Source organism: Pavona decussata, unplaced genomic scaffold (genome assembly GCF_977016875.1).
Source record: "Pavona decussata unplaced genomic scaffold, jaPavDecu1.1 SCAFFOLD_87, whole genome shotgun sequence".
Lineage (NCBI taxonomy): Eukaryota > Metazoa > Cnidaria > Anthozoa > Scleractinia > Agariciidae > Pavona > Pavona decussata.
The window spans coordinates 2,242,501-2,267,500 of record NW_028145504.1 but is presented as its reverse complement, the minus strand read 5'-3'; the positions used below and the strand labels follow the sequence as shown (position 1 = coordinate 2,267,500).

General features: G+C 40.5%; 3 protein-coding genes across 4 annotated transcripts in view; 1 reads left to right on the top strand and 2 right to left on the bottom strand.

Annotated features, from left to right (window-relative positions):
• Positions 1-4,246: 4,246 nt before the first annotated feature.
• The window catches only part of LOC146474737 (uncharacterized), a 52,412-nt gene continuing 31,658 nt past the window's right edge, over positions 4,247-25,000 (bottom strand). The window contains exons 16-19 of the mRNA XM_085116460.1: positions 20,413-20,565; positions 18,928-19,114; positions 17,803-17,996; positions 4,247-5,403 (exon numbers count right to left, since the gene is read on the bottom strand). Of these exons, the coding sequence (XP_084972586.1) occupies positions 5,125-5,403; positions 17,803-17,996; positions 18,928-19,114; positions 20,413-20,565 (813 nt within the window). The 3' untranslated portion in view covers positions 4,247-5,124. The remainder of the gene's footprint in view (positions 5,404-17,802; positions 17,997-18,927; positions 19,115-20,412; positions 20,566-25,000) is intronic.
• LOC146474741 (uncharacterized) lies at positions 7,070-9,450 on the top strand. The gene is made up of 2 exons (XM_085116818.1): positions 7,070-8,389; positions 8,578-9,450. The coding sequence occupies exons 1-2, from the start codon at positions 7,202-7,204 to the stop codon at positions 9,448-9,450; spliced, it is 2,061 nt and encodes a 686-aa protein (XP_084972944.1). The 5' UTR covers positions 7,070-7,201.
• LOC146474740 (melatonin receptor type 1B-B-like) overlaps positions 20,574-25,000 on the bottom strand; it is an 8,259-nt gene continuing 3,832 nt past the window's right edge. For both annotated transcript variants that reach the window (XM_085116486.1, XM_085116487.1), the window contains 2 exons: positions 24,670-25,000; positions 20,574-21,860 (listed from right to left, as the gene is read on the bottom strand). The exon at positions 24,670-25,000 is cut by the window's right edge. In XM_085116486.1, the coding sequence (XP_084972612.1) occupies positions 21,639-21,860; positions 24,670-25,000 (553 nt within the window). In that variant the 3' untranslated portion in view covers positions 20,574-21,638. The remainder of the gene's footprint in view (positions 21,861-24,669) is intronic.

Genomic DNA, 25,000 nt, shown 5'->3' with positions numbered 1-25,000 from the left:
CAGAACTGGTGACAGAAACTTGTCAATGCATAATTAGCAATAACAGCATCACGAAATAGTTTTTTGTAATTCTTTTAAAAATTAAAAAAGCTTTTCTTCCCGTTTTTTTTTTTTTTTTTTTTTATTTTTTATTTTTTTATTTTTTTTGGTGAAATGTTCATTATAGTCTTCCCGATTCGAATTATGAAAAATGTGCTATTTTTCAATTTCCGGCCAAAAAACAGTTTTTAAAGAATTTGATGGGGGAAGGGGGGATAGAATGGACTACTAAACAGCAGATGATGTCAGCCTGTGTCAACTGCAGTCTTAACATCCAGTTTTCCCCTCTTTATTGCGTTTATGTTTTCTCAATTTACAATTGTATTTTATTTTCATCCTGGACAACTGTCTAACTTTAATGGCATGTGCAACTGAGTAAAGCAAATTAATATAATATTTCTCTATTCACATGGATTCAAATCCAATAAGGATTTTTTTTTTACCCGGTACAAGGGGCGGGGGAGAAGACTCCTCGAATTTTCGTATCAGAATCATCCAACAAAAATTGACGTCATATCCGGTCAAATTGGCGCACAGCAGCCTGTCTCTGCGAAGTCGAATGATGGCGTCTTGGTCAGGTATGATTTTTTCGTATAATTGAGCCATCAGTATCAGGAATTGTGAACTGTGGATATGAAAGATGTCCTTAAGATATTGCTTCGACTTTTTGAGCAAGGGTTTTTTCAAAGAAGTGATTTTTTTCTATTGTTTTGACGGAAAATACGAGACAGCTATCTCAAAACGAGTGGCGTTCAGACTTTTGGCTCTTGCGGATTTTGATCATTCCAAAGCTGAAATTATAATAGCCTATTCCGTGTGCAACCTAATGGAGGAAACATCGTCAGTCATAATTTGCCGTGTTAACATCGGGAACCTAATTAACACTCGACGTGAAGTGTTGGAAGCCTGTATCATTGAAGCTGTTCCAATTGTCTTCGTTATAAGGGACTCGTAATCTTCGAGGTGAGTAAATGTAGTTATCTTCATTTCCAGTTCTTTTCTGCCGACGTGAGTACCTTTACATTTGGACTTTAGAGCAATAAGTCAGTTTTGTGCTTCGTAGTTCTTTAATAAAGACGTAATTCTCTTATCTGATATGCATTCATATTGTCCTGCAAGTGCAGGCTTGAGGAAGGGCTTAAGTCAGAAAATGTATCTGCGTGGTCTGATTCATATTGCTAGTATGAGACAGTTGTTAAAGGTACTGATGTCAAGTCATCTTAAACAATAAATTAAATAGCATTATTGCAATGACATTATTTCTCAAGTTTTGAAAAAAAAAACCGACACCTTCACCCTTTGCTTCATCTGCAGATAACCACTTGGGTGCTCATGGGTTAAGGTTTTTTTGTACATTTGTAATATAATTATACACATGTGACGTCAAATTGTGGTAAGAACAAACAGTATGCCATGACCCACAGACAAGTCTCATGACTGATGTTCCTACCTTGTTTTGACGTCCTCTTTGGGTTATCAAAGGACTCATGGCGATTTCAAATAATTTCTGTCGTAATTTATCATTGCCTGGGAAATTACAAACATAACGAGATGAAAAAGACCTTAAACTATCAACAGCTCAAAACCACTTGCAGCAGCATTCCGTATACATAAGCGAATGGAATCACGTGGTGGCTATACAGACTCATTATAACCACCTTATATTTCGGTTGAATTTAAAAGGTTTTTGACTCTATATTGTATGAAAATAAAAGTCTAAGCTTTCGACTCTGGTAGAGTCTTGGTCACAGTGATCCTACACAACCAATTGCAACTATTCGTTAAAATTACACCTTATATTGTTGTTTCATGCAGCGTATATCATTATCCTCTTTGACACTGAGTGAGAATTATCATTGACTGAACTGAACCGAGCAGTACATTTGTTTATTTCTTTTATTATTCAACGTTGAAATGGCGTTGACGGCGAAATTTTCGGTCCTTGCGTTCTCAGTACTGTTATTCAAGACACGATCAGTGGCAAGACTACCTTCTGTCGGTTAACGTTTAAAATGTCATCAGCCTGAGCTTGATGCTTCCCTTGAGCTAACGTTTGAGGGGCAAAATTTCATAATTTATTCCCTCCTTAAGGAACCAAATAAAGGGCAAATTTCACCTCAAGCTGAAATTTCAGCTTGTTTCACGAAAGAACAAGGTTTTCAACTAGAAGAAAGATCCTCGTAGTTAGTACGCAACTTAAGCAGTTGCGAAAAGAAAGCCTGAAAAAAATTCAGACTTGAACGGGATTCGAACCCATGACCTCTGCGATGCCGGTGTAGTGCTCTACCAACTGAGCTATCAAGCCAACAGGAGCTGGTCATATTGTGAGTTCGTAATATACCCGTGAATTATGAATAAGATTTTTTAAATTATTCCATTTACCTGACCAATGTAAGCCCAAGAGCAACTGAAATTACACAGGATAAACTAGAACGAGAGTAACCTTGAATAAAACTTTTCACCGAAATTACAGTGAATTCACTTTTCATCCCGAGTTGAGATGTCACGTGAACGAGAGTCTTTCGATGTTTTCAGCCCGTTTTCCGGGGATGAAAGTTCCAGGCCGGTTAGGCTGAATTTCTTAAACTCTCTTTTGAAAAGGGTCCATATGTTCAAGAAACCCGGCTCTGTTTTCCAACCCACTTCTCGGTGTTTGGAATGGGATGAAAAAGTCTTCCTCGTGTTCGATTTTTACTTAAAAATAAAAGCCTTTGTTGTTATTGTAGTACCATTGTTGTTAGGTTCTTTTTGTTGTTATTGTGCCTGGAATTTTTTCGTCTTTTTTGTTTTGCATTTTACTTCACAGAGTCACCAGCCATCTTGCCCTCTGATCAAAGTCCTGAAAATGCGCTCTTCCAAAGAAGAGGTTTCTGGTGAAGAGGAGAGTCAGAGTAGAAAGGAAGGTGAAGAGACGTCTGAAACGGGGGAAACAGACAAAGAAAACGATAACAGAAATGACATCGATGATATTTACGAACATGACAACAGGTTCTAGCGATTCTGGAGATCACTTTTGAAATTCTATGTTAATTTGATAAAAGTGTGAAAAGTTTGTTTGTCGTGAACGAGGGTGAATAAACAATGTTTCATTAAAAAGAAGGTGTTTGGCTTGGCGTTGATAAGAATAAAGGAAGACTGGCGCTATTTAGCAGGAAGGTGTGTAACAGGGGTGTATATTCTAACGACTTAGATTTTAGTGAAGGGCCTCACTTCATGACAATTGTAATATTCAAAATGGCCGTACAAAGAAGACCCTGGAACACGGTGCAAAAATACTCTACGAATTCTGGAGCATTATGTGACGACAAATTTGATTTTTCTTTTTTTTTTTTTTTTTTTCACGGAAAAAGTATAGGGAAGTGTAGCGAAGGCAAAAGTTGTGTCACTTGACAAAATACTCCACGATTCGCAGAGTATTTTTGCAGCGTGTTCCAGGGTCTTCTCTGTGCCAAAATTTTGAATGTCAAGAAGACACTAGGGAGGAGGTTGAATTGTAATGGAGAATATTCATTTTGTCTTCTCTCTTCACGTGATGGCACGCCGTCCGGGAGGCAATTTTCGAACACCTTGAAATTTTAGTCAAGGACTGTCTCCTTTTATTACTGCGCATACGTTTTGTGCATCTCTCGATGGTACGAGAAACTCGGGTTTGTCAAGGACGGTGCCTGCTAGTGTTAGCCTAGAGAGCCTAAAGTTACTAACAAACTATTAGAAAAACAGAACACAATGTGTTAGGCTTGGCACCGGGAAGCTAACGTCAGGTGTCCCACAAGGATCTGTACTTGGCCCGCACCTATTCAATACTTTCATAAATGATCTGTTCTACAACATCAACAAAGCTAAAATATCGGCTTATGCAGATGATAAACAACTTTATTTCAGTAACGCAAGCACGAGAATTGTACAGAGGACCCTAAATTCTGTGGTTTTGAGTTGGAACAATGGCCTTCTTCTGAATGCTAAGAAATGTGAATCCTTAATCCTTAGAAGAACCAATCCCAACTCAACCAAACAGAGGAAGATAAAAACAGTTTCTCGGTCAATGGAACATCAATAGAGCCCTCCACCACCTGCAAACTACTGGGGGTGCATATAGATGAGCGGCTGAATTTCAACAACCATGTAGCTTCAATATACAAGAAGATCAGTAAGCAGATCGCAGTCATATGTGGGGTTAAGCAAAAGTTGTTAAGCATCCAAACCAAACTCACGCTATATAAGGCTTATATTCTTCCTCATTTCACCTATCGGTCCACAGCGTGGATGCACTGCGGTAAAACAGGATCAGCCAAACTTGAAAAACTGAACAAGCGTGCTTTAAGATAAATTTTTAATGACAATACTAGTACCTATACCACTCTGTTGGAAATAGCAAACATGCCTACTCTGCACAACAGAAGAGTCCAGGACATGTGTATTCTCATCTATAAAGTCATTCACGGAACAACACCTACTCCACTTCGTACTCTACTGACACTTAGAGGTAAATCACTTAACTTACTTAACTTACAGAGCAAACTGATTCTTGTACAACCTAGAGTTATCACTACCAAGTATGGACTAAACACGTTCAGGTACTACGGACCAAAAATCTGGAACTCTTTTATTGGTGAACTAAGAACTTCTCCGACCCTTAAAAATTTGTAACGCGCATCAGAAAGATGACCTTTGACGTATGTAACTGCTCTCTATGCAACTATTAGACTGTCGTTGATATTATCCATTTTAGTGGCACTATTTGTAAAAATGATATCGTATCATGATGTTAACAGCCTTTTAATTTTAATTTATTTGTTTGTTTATTTGTTTTATTTTATTTGTTAGTTATTCTAAACTCGACTTATTAGCTACTTAGGCTAGGAGCCTAATAAGTTCCAGGTTCTCGAGTATAAATAAAATTATGTTACGTTACGTTACGTCACGTCACGTTACGTTACGATATGTTATGTTATGTCATGTCATGTCATGTCATGTCATGTCATGTCATGTTATGTATAACGCTTACACCAACAGAGGGCAAAAACGTATAGAACAACTGGTGAAGATGATCATTTAACGTTCTTTCAAGCAATTATTACTAGTTAATCATTCGGTATCACTCCCTTTTTCTGAAGAGCTTTTTGAACTCATATCCTGAAGAATTCTTAGTATTTCACTCAAAGAATTGTTGACGTCATTGATTTGCTTCTGCTGTTCTCTAACAATCGTCTGAATTTGTTTCTGCCTTTCTTCGATGACGTCACTAATGCTTTGCTGTATGTTCTGGAATTTAGCAGGTGTCGCCTCGTTCATATTTGCACTTGAAATTGCAGCATTCCCGTGAGCATCCCTGACAGTTCCTTCTTCGATTCTTCCAGAGCACACCTAAAATATAACATGAGGCATAGTTAATTGAGGGACTGGTTAGGAAACCTTGCTATGAAAACAATGGTGCTGCAATTTATGTTGGAAGGGCCGCAACCCTGCACAATCCTTTGTTTTAACGTTCACACCACCGTTGAATATCTTAACAATAACGTTTCGATTGGTCAGTTGGTCCAACACATTACAAACTCTATTGTTGTTTGCGCAGGGTCAAGGCCAAAAAGGCAAACAAAAACATACAACAAAGAAGTTCGTCAGGTTTCACAACCATCGCCTTCAATTGACTATGCATGAGAGTAGCTATTAAAATCCTTCTGAATTGTATACCGTTTTCTGCTTCCATATCCTTCTATATTCGATCTTGGTATGGATTTCGACATGTTTGAATTACAATCAAGAAACGCTGACCGCGTCCGTAATGATACAATAAGTGCTGCCTGGTAGGCAACGAATTTTCTTCGGAAAGTGAAGCTTTCCGAACGAGGAACGAAGTTCCGAGTGAAATACGTTTTATTCACTTGAAACCAACCTTTCGTAATCTTGCGAGCCTACAGCACGTTGGTCCTCGGTATGTGCAAGTAAACATAGGGGAGATCATACGAAAATATGCACGAGGCAAGGTCGAGGGATATTTAACAATTATTCCATGAGCGCGCATTGGATATGAGATGGTAAATAGCCAACGAGGCGCGAAGCGCCGAGTTGGCTATAACTAATCTCGTATCCAACAAGCGCGAATGGAAAAATTGTTTTATTAAATTCTCCGCGTTTGGACATTGCTGTTGAAGTTTACTGAATGTTAATGTTTTAAGAAAAAATTTCTTTTAAATTTAAACGACCGGGTGTTGAGGCAACCTCCGACCAAAGCGCGCGAAACCTAATGATCACATTACACGCGCAGCGCTTTGCAAACGGAATTGAATGAAAAATCGAAAGCGAAGAAAATCGGACACAGTCGGACATTTCTGAGACTAGCATTCAAGTGCTTTTGAAGCTCCAGCTTATCGAGAAGCGTAATAGTTGTGCACGTTTGAGCAAATGTTCTGCTGTGTGGTGCCGAGCGAAGGAAGAGATCAGGGCAAGGACGGCTTTTTTCATGCTGAACTGAATTCCTCGCGGACGATTTAAAACACTTCAGGCAAGTTCCAGTGTACGAGGTACAACCTCACTGAGACAAGCATTCAGTGCAAGTTTTTAAACTTCAAGCTTATTTGAGAAGCGTAAGAGCTGTGCACATTAGTGCAAATGTTTTGCTGAGTGGTGCCGAGCGACGGAAACGAACATTATGGCCGCCGCTCGTACGGATTTCATAGATGAACCATCTGAAGTCCTCGTAAATTCGTAAAAACATAAAGGCAGGCATGAAGCTCTTCCTGAGAAATTTCTTCGATTGGCTTTAACCTCTTACCGCCAGGATTTGCAAGCCATTCTGAAATTTTTGAAGGTAACCGGTTGTTATTGTTGTTGTTATGTGATCTAAAAAATCGTAAAATCTTGCAATTTTGAAGATTTTAAAGGAAACTTCAGAGATACGTGTAACGATATTGATCGTATTCTATTTAGCGTATCACTTCCGGTCGATATTGACGTCACCTTGTACCATGGTAACGGACCATGCTTTCCGGTTTTACCTTGTATCGCTTTACCGGGATTAAACAACGAAGTTCTTCTTTAGCTGCTTGTGATCTGTTTCTCTTTTCTTCTTACGAACACGTTACATGGTGTCAGAATCGGGATTTCTCCTTTCAGAACAATCGCCTGGAATACCTAGTGAAGTTTAATAGCGACTTAATTCCGTATGGGCGACACAGAAGGAGAATCGCCGCCGGGCTCTCAACAAGCTCGACCAGCCCCGCAAGCACCTCAACCACTAGCTTCACAATTACTCGCAGCTCCTCAGTTTATTCAGTCAACGATCCCCTTACCGTCCAAACTAGAGTTGAAAGGGAATCTTGCAGTCAATTGGAAACGCTTCAAGCGTCTCTGGACGAACTATGAGATCGCCTCGCGCCTTCGAACCCAAACAAGTGAGCTTCGTACGGCGACACTGTTGACCTGTATCGGACCTGACATCTTGGAGATATACGATGGTTTGCCGTTCGCAAACGATGAGGAGAAGACAAACGTGGACAAAGTAATAGAGCTTCTAGAGGCTTACTTCATCGGTGAGACAAATGAAATCTATCAAGCTTATGTGTTCAATCAGAAAGTGCAGGAAGTTGGTGAATCATTTGATTCATTTTTTACAACCTTACGTTCGCTGGCTAACACATGCAATTTTGGTAGCATGCTAGATCGAATGATCAGAGACAGAGTTGTCGTAGGTATCAAAGATAACGCAACTCGGAAAAAACTACTTGCTGAGAACAAACTAACGCTAAACAAGTGCATTGATATTTGCCGTGCGAGAGAAACCACATCGAAACAACTCAAAGAGATGACTCAGACAGAAGAAGTTAGCGCCGTTACCACAGGGAACCCAAAGTCTAAGAATTTCACGTCTAAGAAGTTTGCGAATCAAAACAAATCACTACCGCTGATTAGGTGCAAGGTCTGTCACAAAACGCACCCTAGAAAAAAGGAACTCTGCCCAGCATGGCAGCGCGAGTGCAGCCAGTGTGGCGGGATGAATCACTTTCCAGTAGCGTGCAGCAGCCTGAAGGCCAGCAAACAGCACAACGCTAAGCGAGTGCACAGCATAGAGCAGGAATTTCTAGAATGCAATGATGGGGAAGGTAGTGATGATGATTATCTGCTCAGTGTTGAATCTGTTGGCACACTGCATGTCAATAACAGTCCCAAAAAACTTTATGCTAACATGTGCTTGAGAGATGAAACATTGGACTGTGGTGCTACAGTCAATATCCTCCCAGCTGATATCTATCAGAAGGTTTACAATGACCCTAACATGACACGCCTTCAGAAAACTCAAACCACACTAGTTATGTTCAACAAATCTGAGCTGAAACCTTTGGGGTGTATCAAGGTAGAAACTCTTAACCCCAAGAATGAACAGTGTTTCCTGTCGTCCCCAATGAGCACACAGCGCTCCTAAGTGCCCAGTCAATTCAGCAGTTTGGTCTCATCACTGTGAACACTGACAATATAATGTCTGTTTCTGATGCAATTCCCGCACAGCCTGATGTAGTGAGCGAGTTTGAAGATGTGTTCTAGGGAGAAGGAAAGTTACCGGACAAGCTCCACCTTGAGATTGACAAGTCTGTACCGCCTGTGGTTCTCCCAGTGAGGAAGGTTCCCTTTGCAGTGCAGGAACCACTAAGACAGGAACTAGAGCGTCTAGTTACAAAAGGGATCCTAGAACCAGTGGATGTACCTACTGACTGGGTTTCATCAATGGTGGTGGTCAAGAAAGCCAACGGGAAGATAAGGCTGTGTATCGACCCACACCCCCTAAATCAAGCGCTCAGAAGGAACTACTACCCCTTGCCAGTAATTGATGATCTTCTTCCTCAGCTAACAAATGCCAAAGTTTTCAGCGTAGTGGATGCTAAGAACGGTTTCTGGCACGTTCACCTTGATGAGGAGAGCAGCCTGTTGACTACGTTCGGTACCCCGTGGGGCAGATACCGATGGACCCGCATGCCATTTGGCATTTCACCCACCCCGGAAGAATTCCAGAGACGACTGGAGCATGCACTAGAAGGTCTAGACGGAGTGAAGCCCATATTCGATGATATTCTCATCTTTGGTGCAGGACAAACGCAAGCCGAAGCACTGTCTGACCATGATATAAAGCTGAGAGCACTGTTCGAGCGTTGTCGCACTAAAGGCATTAAGCTAAACAAAGAAAAGCTAAAGCTCCGCCTTCCAGAAGTGAAGTTCATGGGACATGTGATATGTCAAGATGGACTAAAACCAGACCCAGACAAGGTGCAAGGTATCAGGGGGATGCCAACTCCGACCAGCAAGCAAGATGTCAAGAGACTTCTGGGCATGGTTAACTACTTGCAAAAATTCATGCCTAACTTATCTGAGGCAACTGCCCCAATGAGAGATCTCCTGAAAGAAACGAACCAGTTCCATTGAGATGAGCAAGTGCAGGGACGCAGCTTCGAGCAGCTCAAGGAAATACTCAGTGCCGCTCCTGTACTTAAGTTCTTCGATCCAACTGATGATGTAGAGCTACAGTGTGATGCATCTGAAAGATGACTCGATGCCTGTCTTATGCAGGGAGGCCAACCTGTGGCCTATGCGTCACGGTCTTTGACTGACACAGAGGGTAACTATGCGCAGATAGAAAAGGAAATGCTGGCAATCCTTTTCGGAGTAGAGCGGTTTGAGCAATGTGTGTATGGCCGACCTGTTCTGATACAAACGGACCATAAACCCTTAGAGAGCATTTTCAGGAAGAGCTTACTCAGTGCTCCCAAACGTCTGCAACGAATGTTGCTGAGATTACAGAAGTTTGACCTGCATGTTGAGTACAAGAAAGGATCAGAAATGTACTTAGCGGACACTCGGAGTAGAGCATTCCAAGTATGCAAGGGCACGCAGAAAGATGCAGTTGAGGATGTCGTGTACATAGAGGAGATGAGAGGGAACACAGAAAGAGAGCTAGAGAGCATTAATATGATACAGTACCTACCAGTATCTGAAGAAACTCAAGCTCTGATCCAACAAGCAACAGAGTCTGATGCTACCCTACGAGAGCTGAAGTCAATCATCAGGAAAGGTTGGCCACCTACCAAGGAAGAAGCTTCAGCTAGTATCAGAGATTACTTCCCTTTTCGCGAAGAGCTATCACTGCAAAACGGATTAGTCTTTAAAGGTGAAAGACTAGTTATCCCCACAAGCGTGAGAGAAGACATGTTGACGAAGATACATGCAAGCCACATCGGTATCCAAGGCTGTTTACGCAGAGCGAGAGAAGTAATGTACTGGCCAGGTATGAACAAGGATGTCGAACAGTAAGCCGCAAAGTGTAAAGTATGCAACAGCAAACCAGCAGCGCAAGGCAAAGAACCCATGATATGTCATGAAATTCCGAGTAGACCATGGGAGAAGATTGCGGTTGATCTGTTTGAGCTAAATGGTACTGAGTACATGGTCACCGTTGACTACTACTCCAGCTTCTTTGAAGTTGACAGACTGACAACCAAGAAAGCAGAAGAAGTTATCAAGAAGCTCAAGGCCCACCTATCCAGGCACGGCATTCCAGATCAGCTGATTTGAGACAACAGGCAACCATTTGCATCTGCTAGCTTCCAAGAGTTCGCAAATACTTACAGCTTCGATCATGTGACCAGCTCCCCGACGTATGCTCAGTCAAATGGGAAGGTTGAGAATGCGGTGAAGACAGCGAAATCTCTCTTAGAGAAAGCCGCCAAGTCGAAGCAAGACCCGTATCTGGCACTGCTAGCCTGGAGGAACACTCCCTCAGAAACGCACAGCACTTCACCTGTTCAGCGGTTATTCAGCAGAAGGACGAAGACTCTACTTCCAACGTCAAACCAACTACTGAAGCCGAAGATACCAGAGGACGTGAATCAGAAGATGAAGCTGCAGAAGGCTAAGCAAAGTATGCACTACAACAGAGGTGCCAAAGAATTAGAGGAGTTACGCCCAGGAGACGTAGTGCGAATCCAGCCTCAAAAGACACAGTTCGGGAAGAAGGAGTGGACCCAAGCTAGAGTCGAAGGGAAAGTCGACATTAGCTCCTTTCAAGTCAGGACAGAGGATGGACGAGCGTATAGAAGGAATAGGAGACACCTGAGGCGAAAACAAGAAGCTATGTGCAACAGTGAAGTCGAGGTGTTGTTGCCACCCAGAACCTTAGCCAACCCTGCCACCCCAAGTGCACGTGAGAAACAGTTGTCGCTACAACCTGCCACTTCAAGCGTCGCTGTGAGCAACAGTATCCAGCAGAGCACAGCACCAGTGCGGCAGGCAGACAAGCCACAAGTCGAGCAACCGGTATCATCTGCACAGAGCAAACCGGCTTCACCACCTGTGATGACAACACGTAGCGGACGAGTTGTCAGACCACCAATCCGCTATATGAACTCTCAGTCATAAAACAGCCTCGCTCAGAACGGACATGACAAGTTTTGATTTAATTTAACGGACAGTGACATTTTGCTATTTTATTTCTGTTTTGTTTACTCTTGTGAAAGAAAGGGAGATGTAACGATATTGATCGTATTCTATTTAGCGTATCACTTCCGGTCAATATTGACGTCACCTTGTACCATGGTAACGGACCATGCTTTCCGGTTTTACCTTGTATCGCTTTACCGGGATTAAACAACGAAGTTCTTCTTTAGCTGCTTGTGATCTGTTTCTCTGTTCTTCTTACGAACACGTTACAATACGTATCATTAAATAGTGTCATACCGAACTTTGCGGCTTTTATTGTTGTTATATTGAGATGGCATCGTTTCGTATTTCTTTCTTTTCTTTTTTTTTTTTTTTTTTCTACATTTTTCCGAAGAAACTTTTGCTTCCCGCCGAAAAAAAAAATTAGCTTAGCGACACCTGGGGCTTTCGTTTTCCATATAAGGTCAAACTCCGGTATATGAGCTGATAAACGAGATTTAGTGAATCAATCAGAACGCTAGAAATGCAATATCCGAGGCTGAGAAATTAATAAAGAAAGGTATTCCCGTCATCATAAAAATCCTCGAATAAAAAGGCTGATAATTACAGGAGGAAAAGGTTAAAGGGCTTGACTGGAAAATTGATGGTTAAAGATATAACTCAAATTTTGCTTCAAGTAAACACTGTAGGATATGTATCCCTTGCAACTCGCCCCCGCAAGCAGAACTTTCGAAAATTTTTAATCTAATTAACGTTCAAGCGGAAGAAACTAGACTTTAGTAAACCATGTATGTTTCGAAACCGTTACCTTGGCCAAAACTCTGATGTGTTTATGGCCCATTCCGATGAATGGGTAGAGCTCTAGTGTTCCTCTCTCGTACTTCATCCTGGCCTCACATATCACTGCTTCGTTTAAGGTGAAAACGACTGGAACTTTCCCATCTTCAAATTTAGCAAACTCGACTGTACAACCAATCAAGTCACCATGATACGCCATTTTACCTACAACGGAAAGTGAACGTTTTAGTGTAGAAGACAGTTAGGGGTCAGAAAAATGCTTCAGGGTGATCCGAAGGAGGCAAACGAGGCTACAAAACGGTGATTTCGTTTTAAAGGATCTTGTCGGTTTTTTTAATCTGCTCTCCCTTCTTATTTGCAGTTCTTTAACCAATTCAAAAAATATATAATAATAAAATTTACCAAATCTTCTGAATCTTGTAGAAGAAGGCAAACAAACAACGTTGTCTCTTCCATCATTTTGAAAACTGAATTTTAAAACAGTGATAAACAACCATGAATATCTACCCAAAAAGGACCGTGGGTGTTTAAGGTTCAGTTTGTGGCTTTTAAAATTGTCTGGGGTAAATTTAAGAGGCCAGGTAAAGCCATGACGTTTACGAGCTATACGGGATGAATAACAGTCGCGTATGACTGCTACAGCAGAAACTGATTAACTATTTATTTATCTTGTTAACTTTAAACGAAGTCGGCAAATTCTAGAGTGCTTTCTTACTTACTGCCGCACTTTTCATTAACACAAGGACTCTCGGAAGTTCAAGATTCAGCCGACCGTTACTGGCGCTTTTCACTGCTGTCAATCAGTGGTGCGAACCTCTTAGGAAACAAGGACGTTTGACTCAATAGGGTCAAAAGGTCACACTCTTAGCTGTGATTGGTTGATTTCAATCCACGTTTCTGTATTTTGCGGTCAGCGGTTGTCGCCGAATTATGATTGACAGCAGTATAACACGCATGGTTAGTTGGGTTTCGGATGTTATTGACAGGCGCATGCGCAATGAGTAGAAAATTTATATAACCACATATTTTAAACCATGTTATTATAACCAAATTAGGTCTTTTGTAACGGTAACAAAATAAATAACGAATTTACAAGTGGTTGCAGTCTATTTCATCTTTACCGTCCATTATCTCCGTGGCTCCTGTCAATCTCTTTTCACTGGCGTTTCGGATGCGGCCATCGCAAGCAAAATAACCAACAGTATCCCCCACGTTGCCTGCTGATTCATGCAAGTTGTGTGTTGCCCTTACAACGCCAACAACCAAATCTCTCCTCTCGCTGCCATCTTTAATTAAAACCTAAAGAGGAAACGATGACGTGGCACGATTAGAATTTTTCTCCAACTCCTCGGTAACGAGGGTCGAGTTTGATCGCCGCGTTCGAGCTGAAGGGATGGGTTTATCGCCAAGAATTCTCATTAAAAGCTTTCGTGAGGTTCCCTTTTGCGTTTTTGCTTTTGACCGTGGGAATGTTTGGACTAAAGCAGCGGGGAAACAGTTGGCGGGGAGGGGAGTATAAAACTAACGTAACGTGTTGATCAAGTCCTTGACAGACGTGTTCCTTCAAAACTGGTTCATTTTAGTAATTTCGCTTGGTTATTTGTTCCCACCTACCTCAAATCTAGGAGAATCTTCAGAGAAAGGCCTTTTATATTTAGCTCCATGGAATTCGTTTGGCTCATACTTGCAGGTTTTGCAAAGGTCCCGACCAATGTATGTAAGCATCCAACCTTCAATCTGCAAGCCCTTGCTATTCCAAGCCTACAATTATCCAACAATTAATTAATTAATTAATTAATATCTGAATTCTGCAGCCTCTCACTGTCCGTAAGAGGAACGGCAAACATGGTCATCATCCTGGTCGCCATCATCACTATCTTCGTCATCATCATCGTCGACACCTCCATTTCAACACGGTGCATCAGTTAAAAATGCTCTACCATGCATAAATCGCCTTTAAGTAAAAACAACTGAATAATTAACCCAATGGGAAAGAATATCCTTAAATAGTACCGTATAAGTAGTCTTGTCAATTTCGGAAATTTTTGCTGAAGATGCGTAGAAAAGCGTCTCTTACAATTCAAGTTCAGAAGACTCACTCCCTCGAAAGTCCAAAATTTCCCTCTTACGTAACTGGGCGTTCGGCTTGCTGTCAAACTCCCATTTTGTTTCTTACTTATGGTCAAACTTGCGCAGTAAGGACGGTGCCTCCTTGTGCTACTGCACATACCTTCCACGCAACTCAGGATTGCTCCTAGTTTAAACGTATACGTATTTTTGCGCGGTTTATGAGTATGCGAGGGAAAAAAATCCAAAGTGAAAATGAACAATGCATTTTTCAGAGATAATTAAACTTCTGTTTGGAAAAACGTTTCACACATTGTTAAGTATATCTTAATTCTCTGTATAATTATTGTTAATTACTTGTTTCTGAGAAATGCGTGGTTAGAGCAATTTTCTTTTTCGATTTCAATAGTCCATGCTACGATCTTCTTTCCCCGCATGATCACAAAGTGCGTAAAAATTCCTTTGTATTAGAATTGTTACGAGATTCGTTGTATGAGCGGACTGTTTGTGGACTGAACTTAGGATTGTCGGTAACAGCAACAAGCAGACACAAGAAGTCTTCACAACTCGGATCGCAGATTCTTGTCACACAGACTTTAGCACACAGCTCTGATACGCAGCTTTTAAATTTGAATCAACGCACAGCCATTTGCATAGACTTCTTAACACACTGTTTACACTTCTCTTGAAAGCTCTCTCAAGCTACCAAACTCGCTTACTTATGTAGTCATTCAACAAGGGTCTTGAAACTTCTAAAAATCTACTTTCAGTAACATTACAACAGCGTATGCTGTTTAAAACCGATCACTTAAACTATGACTCGGCATTCTAAAATGTTCTTGAATGTTCCGTAGAATGTCCCTAAATGTTCGATAGAATGCTCTGGAACGTTCTGTGAAATATAGACAATTTTCTTAACATGGAGGCAGAGTCTTTGACCTGATCGATACATAGCTGGATAAATCTTCAGTTTACTTACGGCAGGTCCAGAGGGTGCCTCTCTTAGGGCGTGAGTGTTACAAGAGAACACGATCATGTCGCTAATGTCTGTAATTTTTTGCTGCAGTGCCAGTACTTGTCCGTCAATAGACTCCTTCAGTCTGGCAACCGCTTGACTTTCACTGGAGTTCTCCTCCGCATCATTCAGACCTGAGCAAACCTTTAAAATCAGAATAAGTTTTGAAGACTGTAACTAAAGGGTAGTCCAGTGACAGTAACAGAATACGACAGGATATGAGCAAGAAAGAGCACTGATTGGTTCCTGTAGTCTATCACCTTATCACATTCAACAAGTAGAGTGGACGGCAAACACATGCTTCTATTAAAAATTTTTGACAGTGCCGCAATGAGAAATATAACTTCCAAAAAAAAAGAAAAAATAGATAGTAATCCCTTTGAAAACCCGGGACGATTATATGGACAATGTAGACTAAAGAGCGATATGAAACAGTTGTTGTTCAGTTCCTTTTGTAAAGATCTGTATGCCATTTTAAAAGGGAAGGCACGAGTCGAAAATGTCAACTTTCACAGATTGCTCACTCCATCAGTTATAAACATTACTGTCTACCTAGGCGTCCGAGTAAGTAGCCCAGAAAAGTTGACACCTCCGTCGCGTGCCCTTGTCCAACTGACAGTAGTATAGAGAATTTTACAAAGGGCAATTGGATTGGTTGACGTATTTGAAACAGATTGTCCAGACGTCAATCAGAACGACAACCTTTGGTGCTTCCTTAATTGAATCTAGTTTTTAGATCGTATTGAGCAAGCAGATCTTTTGAGTTGACACAATTTCAGTCTTTGTCATGTAAATGCTCATTGGTGAATTACTTTCAAAGTCAATCAACGCTGAGTTGTATTTTGAGAATACTATCCATAAGTGAAAGAAATGTGATGTCATGTTTTAAGCCTGCTAATTAAGTGACAGTGGCAGAGGCAAATACTCGGAAGAAGAAACTCCGCATTCTTCCAAAATACATCTACCTTTTATTCACCAAGCTTTTCAAACTCATTAATTTTTCATATTGTTATTACCCTACCAGAATGCCTCATTCTGGCCAGGTAGATGAGTTTAGAAACCCAATGAAAAACGAGTTGAAAACCACAAGTGTCTGGAAACGATTTTTAAACCCATGTGTAAAATGTTTGTTATTCTGCATATTCGTAAAGAAAGAACAAAACATGAAGATGGACAACTTTATTTAATCACACATCAGTTAACAATTCATACTTTTAACCAAGCTTATTTACTGCCAATGTTGAATCTAGCGGTGCAGTTATTAAAGTTTCCAAACCAGAAAGTGCCCAGTTCTATCGTCTACTAATTAACTATCTACCCCTGCGTTAAACAGACTAGACGCACAAGTTATACGTAAGCAATGGGAGGTTTTGAGTTTCAGCCCTGCGGCTTTACACATATCTGGCAGAATTTGATTCAACTTGTTTATCCCCACAGGCAATTTATCGAGCGTGTATTTGTCCGCATTTGGCCTAAAATAGAAAGCTACCATACCTTTTCCGAAGCACTCAACAAAACCGACATACAAACGGGCATACATACAGACTTCGGAATGGCCTTGGCCACACACGTTTCCTCTTTTTCATTAGTTTTTAGCAGGTCTAAATCTATGCTCTGCCATCTGCCTTGCGCGGCAACCTGTTTGCTCAGAGCTGACAAACAACTATATTATGTCACAGACGAGCAAGTAGGTGACAGGATCGCATTCCACGCCTCGAATAAAACATTTGAATTGAGAAAACTCATTAAAATGATAATTGCCTGCGGCCTCTTGGTTTCGAATGTTTTCTCGCGTTTGGAAACCTGATAAAACCCTCGCACTCGTTTTTGAAATAGTATTCAAAACATAGCATTGTACTTCTTTCACTCATACCACTCATACCACTCATGGACATTCAAATTCTAGCAGTATGTAGGATGTTTGTCACATTAACCTATCTTAATGGCCTAGTTCACACGTATTCTGTTCCCAGTCTTCAGTGTAGCTCTGCGGTAGAACAACCGAACTAGTGATCGGAAGTTCTCAAACTCATTAATAATTCATGCAGTCAAAAGCCAATAAATGACCTCCATTTCGGTCAGGTGGATGAATCTTGATACCCCAATGAAACACCAGATGAAACACCACCAGGTTTTCATCTGAGATGAAACATGTTTTTCATCTGAGATCAAACATTTGCATTTTAATGAGATTAATTTCTTATTGTTTCATTTGAGAAGACATGTCAAAAACTCGGGCTTCGTGCTTTATCACGGGTTCCAAATACCTCGAAACAGATGAAAGCACTCGGCCTGCGGCCTCGTGCTTTCATCTGTTTCTCAGTGTTTGGAACCCGTGATAAAGCACTCGCCCTCGTTTTTGACATATTACGTCATAGCTTCGACTCCTGTTAACTTGTCAACGATTTTTGCTTATGTGGGTACAAAAGACTTTGCAAACAAAACTATTTTACAACTCTTACCTTGGCTAAAACTCGGATGTCTTTATGTCCCATTCCAATGAAAGGATAAAGTTCCTTTTTGCCTTTTTCATATTCCATCGAGGCCTTGTATATCAGTGCCCCATTCAAGGTGAAAATAATCGGAACTCTACCATTCGACGCTCTTCCGTACTCGACTAAGCATACAATCGCATCTCCTCGATATGCCATTTTACCTACGTAGATAGAAAAGCAGGATAATAATGTGAACAGTCACCATTTCAATTACGTATTTTCAATATAATAGGATTGCAGACCCATGAGCCTTGAAGAATTTATACGGTTTGAATATCTTGCTGGATTTGTGTCAAATGAGCTATAATGTATAAATTTGAGAATGATGTTTTATCCAGTAAGTAACACGGGCATACTCGGAAAGGATTGGAATGTCATGTGTGGCATATGCGCAATGGAATAAATGTGGTGGAATATTTTAAGCCTGGTGAATAAATAAGAATGATGTGTTATCAGGTAAGTGACACAGGAATACTCGGGAAAAAAATCCGAGTTCTCCTATCAGGAGTCGAACCTAACACATCATTCTCATTTATTCACCAGGCTTAAAATATTCCATCATATTTATTCCATTGCGCATATGCCACACATGACATTCCAATCCTAGCAGTATGGAGGATGTTTGTCCCATGAACCTAGTTTAATGGCCTTAGCTCCCACGAGTCTACTGTAGCTCAGTGGTAGAACATCTAAACTAGTACTCGGAAGGTCTTAGGTTCGACTCCTGATAGGAGCACTCGGATTTTTTTTTTTCCGAGTATGCCTGTGTCACTTAACTGATAACACATCATTCTCATGTATTCACCAGACTAAAAATATTCCATCATATTTATTCCAATGTATAAATTTGTTTAGTGATCTAAACTGTACCGGCACAAACTGAAACGGCAACGTACAGACTCCGAGCAAGTTTTGTTTGTACCGGTATAGTTTAAAACTGAGGAAGCATTGCGCCATTATAGTTTAGAACCGTGTAAGTATTTGTATCGGCCAAGAAAGAGCTAGTCAACCTCAGTTTCATAACCATTTTCAACTAGATGGAGAACAATGTGACACAATGATACTTTCAACATCATTAATATTCTACGATACCTTCCACTGGCATGACACTTTTGCCGTCTTTCATGTCACGGTCGCAAGCGTTTAGAAGGCGGCCATCACAAGTGTAATAGCCGATTGTATCATTAGTTTGACCTGCTGATTTATGGGAGTCGTGCTTGGCTCGGCGTACAACTCCAACAACTAACTCTCTCTTCCCTCCGTCTTCCTGTATCAAAACCTAGGCACGTCAATTATACAATAATTAGCTAATAGGGCGGCTTTCCATTGAGCACCAAAAGTAACTCGCGTTCACTTTGGTTTTGCTTTAGATCGGGTTGCAACTGAGTTTCGAAAAAGGGCCAACAAAAGGTAATTTATAATAGTGGGACATGTTTCGTCGCGGCTGATAGTGGTGGATGTGTCGGCAGGAGCAAGACCTTATCGAGATAACGTTTGACAACATTGTCTACAATGCTTTTTCGAACACGGTTCAATGTAAAATCAGCGGTTCTACAAGTCAAAAATGTTGACATTAAGTTTTTGTTCCCTATAAATTAAGGAACTTGTTCAGTTTGAAAGATAGTATACCCACGTCACTGCGATCTCGCGTAGTGCAAAAGTTTTCTTGCACAGACTGTGGTGCCTGTTATGTCGGCGAGACCAACTGGCATCTCGCTACACGAATCCGCGAGTACCTTTTCACTGACAAGAATTCCCACATTTCACGTCATCTCAAAAGCTCGGAAAACTGCCGAGCTTTACATTCTGAAAATTGTTTTTTCATCTTGGACACCGCCTCCACCCACTTCCAGCTCAAAATAAAGGGGCGCTGCATATTCATTTGGAAAAACCGTCACACAATAGGCAACGCCGGTTACATGCATTGGCTTCGAATTTGGATTGGTCATGTGATTGCGCTGTTTGCGTCTGTTGTGATTGGCCAGAGTAATTACTTTGGTTTTGATTTTACGACACTCATTGACAACCGCTCCGCTAATTATGGAATGTCAGTTCAAATAGTAGTACGTTCTATTTGTGTAAACACAATCTTTAGAAATAAGACTCTTTTGTAGGGAAATCGAATCGACAATCAAATGGTCGTATAAAGCGACTTTCGGACAAATTACTACAAAGTAGGTTTTCATTAAGTTAGTTAAGATATCTTTTCATACTTTTGTGCTATCTGTCATTATAATGTCCTAGATTTCAAGCTATTAAATGAAAGACTTTTAGCCGTGTAGTGTAATGATATTAGACTTGTGATGCACATTTGGAAATATTTACATTTGCGCAACACAAGTTATCAATTATTCTTATTATTATAGTTTAAAGAGAATGAATTGGTGTGTTATTTTATGGTTAAGTTACAACAATTATTTTTGTAATATGATTTTTTTTTCTCGTTCGTAAGACAATAGGTACAAAAAAGCTAACTTTCTGAAGCTCCAAAACATTGTAATCTGATGGTTGCATATTGTCAACCAAGATGCCCTAGTCAATCATGAGCTTCTCTTAGCTTGATCAATTTGATCTTACCTCAAGTTTAGGAAAGCTTTCAGAGAAAGGCTCTTTATATGTCGCTCCATGGAAGCGTGCGCGCTGTCCTTCCAGCGCACAGGCTTTGCAAAGGTCTTGACCAACATATGTAAACAAGCAGCCCTCAATCTGTATCCCACGACTCCACCAAGACTGAAAAATTACATAAAGTCAGGTCAGTTCTTCAAGGTGGATTACCATTTCTGATGTAATTATTCATTTCTACACTCCCAAATCTGCCTTTCCAGGATCGGGGTGGGGGGAGGGGTATCAATGGAAGAAAAGCTATTGAAATTCTTTGGACTCAAGAAGGTAAAGTAAAGTCCGCTACGAGCCTCAGTGGCCCACGTGTCCGGAGCTTAACCTGAAGTAAATAGAAGTATTGCTACTCCCCCCACCCCCTCTGCATGGGGTTGCTGGTCCAACGCAGGGGATAGCCCCAGCAGTACCTAGGTGAACAGAGACAATGTGGAGCAAAGTTTCTTGTCTAAGGAAACAACACAACCGACCCGCCGGTCTTCTGACCAAAAATCCGACATGCGAACTATTACACCCCCGCGTCCCCTCTAAGAAAGACAGGATCCCTATAATTGGCTAAAAATTGGCAACAAGAACAAGTTGATTTTTTTTTATTAGACTCATTAAAAATTACTTTCTTGACACTTAATACACAATAGCTACTGAAAATAACAATAAACTACAACATATTAGGGATGAGATGTGTGTAAAAAGTCGAGTCAGGGGGATAAATGAACCTTGCAGTTTTCGAGTTATCCCCCTGTCTTTAACGTGCAAAACAAGTATGATTAAGGGCCTGGTAGAGGCAAGTAAATAGCGTGCAAACACAGGGAGACAGACTGAACTATATGAGCAGTGGGTAAAGTATTGAATCTTCAAAGACGGCAGTCTTTAAATTCGTCGGGCCTATTTTTCGCCGTGACGTTTGTCCTAAGCAACCGATGAAGAGAATATACCGTTCAAAATAAACAAAAGCTTAAATATGCTGCAAATAATGCCCAGCATATTTAAGTTATATTTAAGCATATTTATGCCTAGTACAGAGTACTAGGCATAAATATGCTTAAATGTCCGAACACGAAATAAACAATGCGCCAAAGAACAGTTTCTTTTTCTAGAAAACTGACAAGCTACAAATAGCCGTTTAAAATCTTTACAAATCAAAACTTTCACATACAGAATGAACTGGACACTGACTTCGACAACTACTAAGCCTTAGTATTTTTCTTTTTATGCGAAATTTCCTTGATTGGCATATCGAGGCCGTCGGTGGGAGCACTGTTAGCAGGCGAGATTCTGTACAAACTGGAGACCGCGACATAGGCAAACATTGGCTTGTACTCTGCTCGGAAGGTACGATTCATGACGCCAAAAACGACAGGGTTGATGGCACTGCTGATGAACCACAGACAGGTGGCAAAGAGGAAAACCTGAAAAAAAGAGTTTAATTAAAACCTTGTTTTAGACACCCAAAGTAAGGTAAGTTATCCTAAAAAGAAACGTATCATTTTGTAAGTAGTAAGTAGATTTTGGTAAGGGGTGCAAAGTATTGTTTGCTGTAAATGAAATGCATTGTAAGTAAAGTAGTGCATTGTATGTAATGTTAGCCGTGTAGTGTTGGTAGTGTAAGGTCCGTTTTGTAAATACAGTTTCTTAATTCTTAAAAAAATTTAAAAATTAAAAACAAAATGAATACACGAGGCTGCTTTATGTAAATTTTAGTGAAGTTTTGGCTGTTTTCTCTGGTCACGCAGCGAAATTAGCTATTAATTCGAACGAATTAACTTTGGGCTCAGTATGTTGACAAATTTGGCGGACAAAAGCTCACAAACTTCATTGACAATTTTTTTAAGACGATCGTTTCTCAATGAAACCCCAGAATGTTTTACAACTAGCAGCGACAGACCAAGGGTACATAGCGAGAACATTTAAGCAAAACGCTTAAAATGTTGTCTACTGTCTTCCCAGATCGTTTGTGGCCTTTTAAAGGTAGATTTGTGTAAACTAAGGCTGCATTCATTATGTATGCTACAGGGGGGGGGCAGAGGATTTTTTTTCAGCGGCTCGGTTTTTTATATCCCCCCCAAGGTCCATACAAATTTTCAGAACCCCCCCAAGCAATCAGCCGAAAAATGAATACCCCCCCTCCCCCCTCACAAGAAATATCAAAATAAATATCTGTATAATAGTAAGAGACATGTTTAATAAGAACATCGAGAGAGCTTTGACTGTTTATGTCATACCTATGCCAGCCAGGCTGCTGCTGATGATGATATTGACAATGATGTTGGTGACTGATGAGATTGACAGTGTTGAGGATAATTACAAAGATGATTGAAAATGACAATGTTCTACATTTTATGGTCATATCTTTTTCTTTTTCAACCTTAATGGCTTAATTATTTGTTGTCTTGATAAGTGGCAGATATAGCAGGGGGTGCATGTGGACCCCTTTCAAACTGGTACAGAAAATTCATTGAACATTTAAGTGCATATTTGTTGTTCAATTTTATAAAACTGTGCACTGAATTACATTGTTTTCTTTTGCATTCGTTGATTTAATAAAGTTGCGCTGCTTAGACTGAGGTTGCATTAAATATTTCCATTTTAGATGTTTTACTTTCTATACTGTATCGAAACATTACATCTACAGGCCAGGCACACTACTTGAAAAACTTCAAAATAGGTACTATATATAGTCTCTCAGAATAATAGAGGTACCCTTGTTGCTTACAATCCTTGAAGGAAGCTGCTGTACTTACCTTTTCTTTTCTCACTTTTTAAAACCATTACAAAAGCTAGACAGAATCTTACAAAAAATAAGCATCCCCCCAGGAGATATTTAAACAATTTTCATATCCCCCCTTTTTTTGCTCTAAAAATTTGAGATCCCGCCCTAAAATCCTCTGCCCCCCCCCCCCCCCCCCCCCTGTAGGATACATAATGAATGCAGCCTAATACGGTTGCATCTGTTCGAATGTTCTTGCTTAAAATTTAGGCCAAAGAAGGTTTTAGGAAATGGAATCTTATTTCCCGAATTTACTAGCTACGAAAATGCTAGCTGACCCTACTTCGCATTATTATTGACGTATTTGATCCTTTGAAAACGGAAGGAATTAGTTTTCCAGTGCTACGAAATTTTGAGCTAACATTTTGCCGAAGAGTACTTTAGATACTGTTTAAAACTAAATCCTAATTTCTGAGGCGATTAAGGCCTTCCATTGAAATACACTGTTTGGCGAACGGCCAAGAACTGTAAACACAGCATAACAAACTTTTTTTCTCCTCAGATCGCTCTTTGCCGCTTTGTGAGATGAAACTGGTCTGAAACAAGGACCGCACTATTAAATGGATAGCTTATTCCACCTTTGTCACATAGTCGCTGCTTCAACATGTAATTACTGATGGCAGACGACGTGAGAAATAAGCAAGTGAACGGTGTGGGATCAGTTTGCCAAGAAATAACTTCAAATATATCTTCAAAAAATAACCTATGGAATAACTTTGGTCGAAAGACATTCCAATTCAGCTGTAAAAACGCGCGCATTTTTTTCTTAAGCAAATCTATAGCCGTATTCAAAAGGAAAATTTTAAATTTACTGTTTCAATATTCTTTTATATCTCGCCGCACTTGGATGTCCTATGTCGACAACTCCTTTTCTAGAATGAAATTGACTGGCAGCCCCGCCAGATAGATAATTAATTTTTATTAATGTGTCTGTAGGGTTTAGCACACTGTGAAGACAGAGTGTTAATTGAGCACAAAATTACAGCTAAGATGCTAAAAATTAAAAACTTGCAGTCAAAATCCTAAAACTAACACTACCAAGGTTCCTTTTAGTGTGTAAAAAAACATTGTTTATGCGAACAGGAGATTCCGGTGATGTCAAGGTTCCAAATGATGTCGCAAAGGTTTTAAAAGTACATGTATACACCATATCCGCTGCATGGTCTCGAAGACTGCCTCAGGCATTTCTCCCCGGCTCCCATTGAGACGAACGAAAAGTCAAATTGGAAAGATTACCGAGGTCAGTCAGTGTTAACTTTTTTGCCTTTTTGTTGGTTTTTTGTTTGTTTGTTTATTTGTTTGCTTGTTTCGTTTTGTTTATTGTTTGTTTTGTTTTCCCAGGCAAAGTAGGAAAAATTATCTCTTATATACAGTAAACAACCATAAGAGCTTGATGAATTATTCAAAAATTCAGAAATTTGTTAAACCTTTTTTTTAAATGGAAATCTCACCTGGCGAGGAAGAAGTAGCGGGTTGATTTTATCCATGGTGTCCATTACTTCTGCCGGGATCCAACAAAACGTGAATGAAAGAACGATGGTTGCAACTGCTTTGGCAACAGACACCTCTTCAGCATGGCTGCCGACCTGACCATTGTGGTTGGCTTGGTTTAGATTTTGAGCTACTGGAGCGTTGTGTTCCTGTACGGCGCGGAACACCTTCCAGTAACAGACCACGATGATCCCGTATGAGATAGCGAAGGAGCCATAGAGCCAGGCGTTGAAAGAGTATATGGCCGCAGGATTCATCATTCTCCTCCAACACAAGAGGTACCCTGGGCAG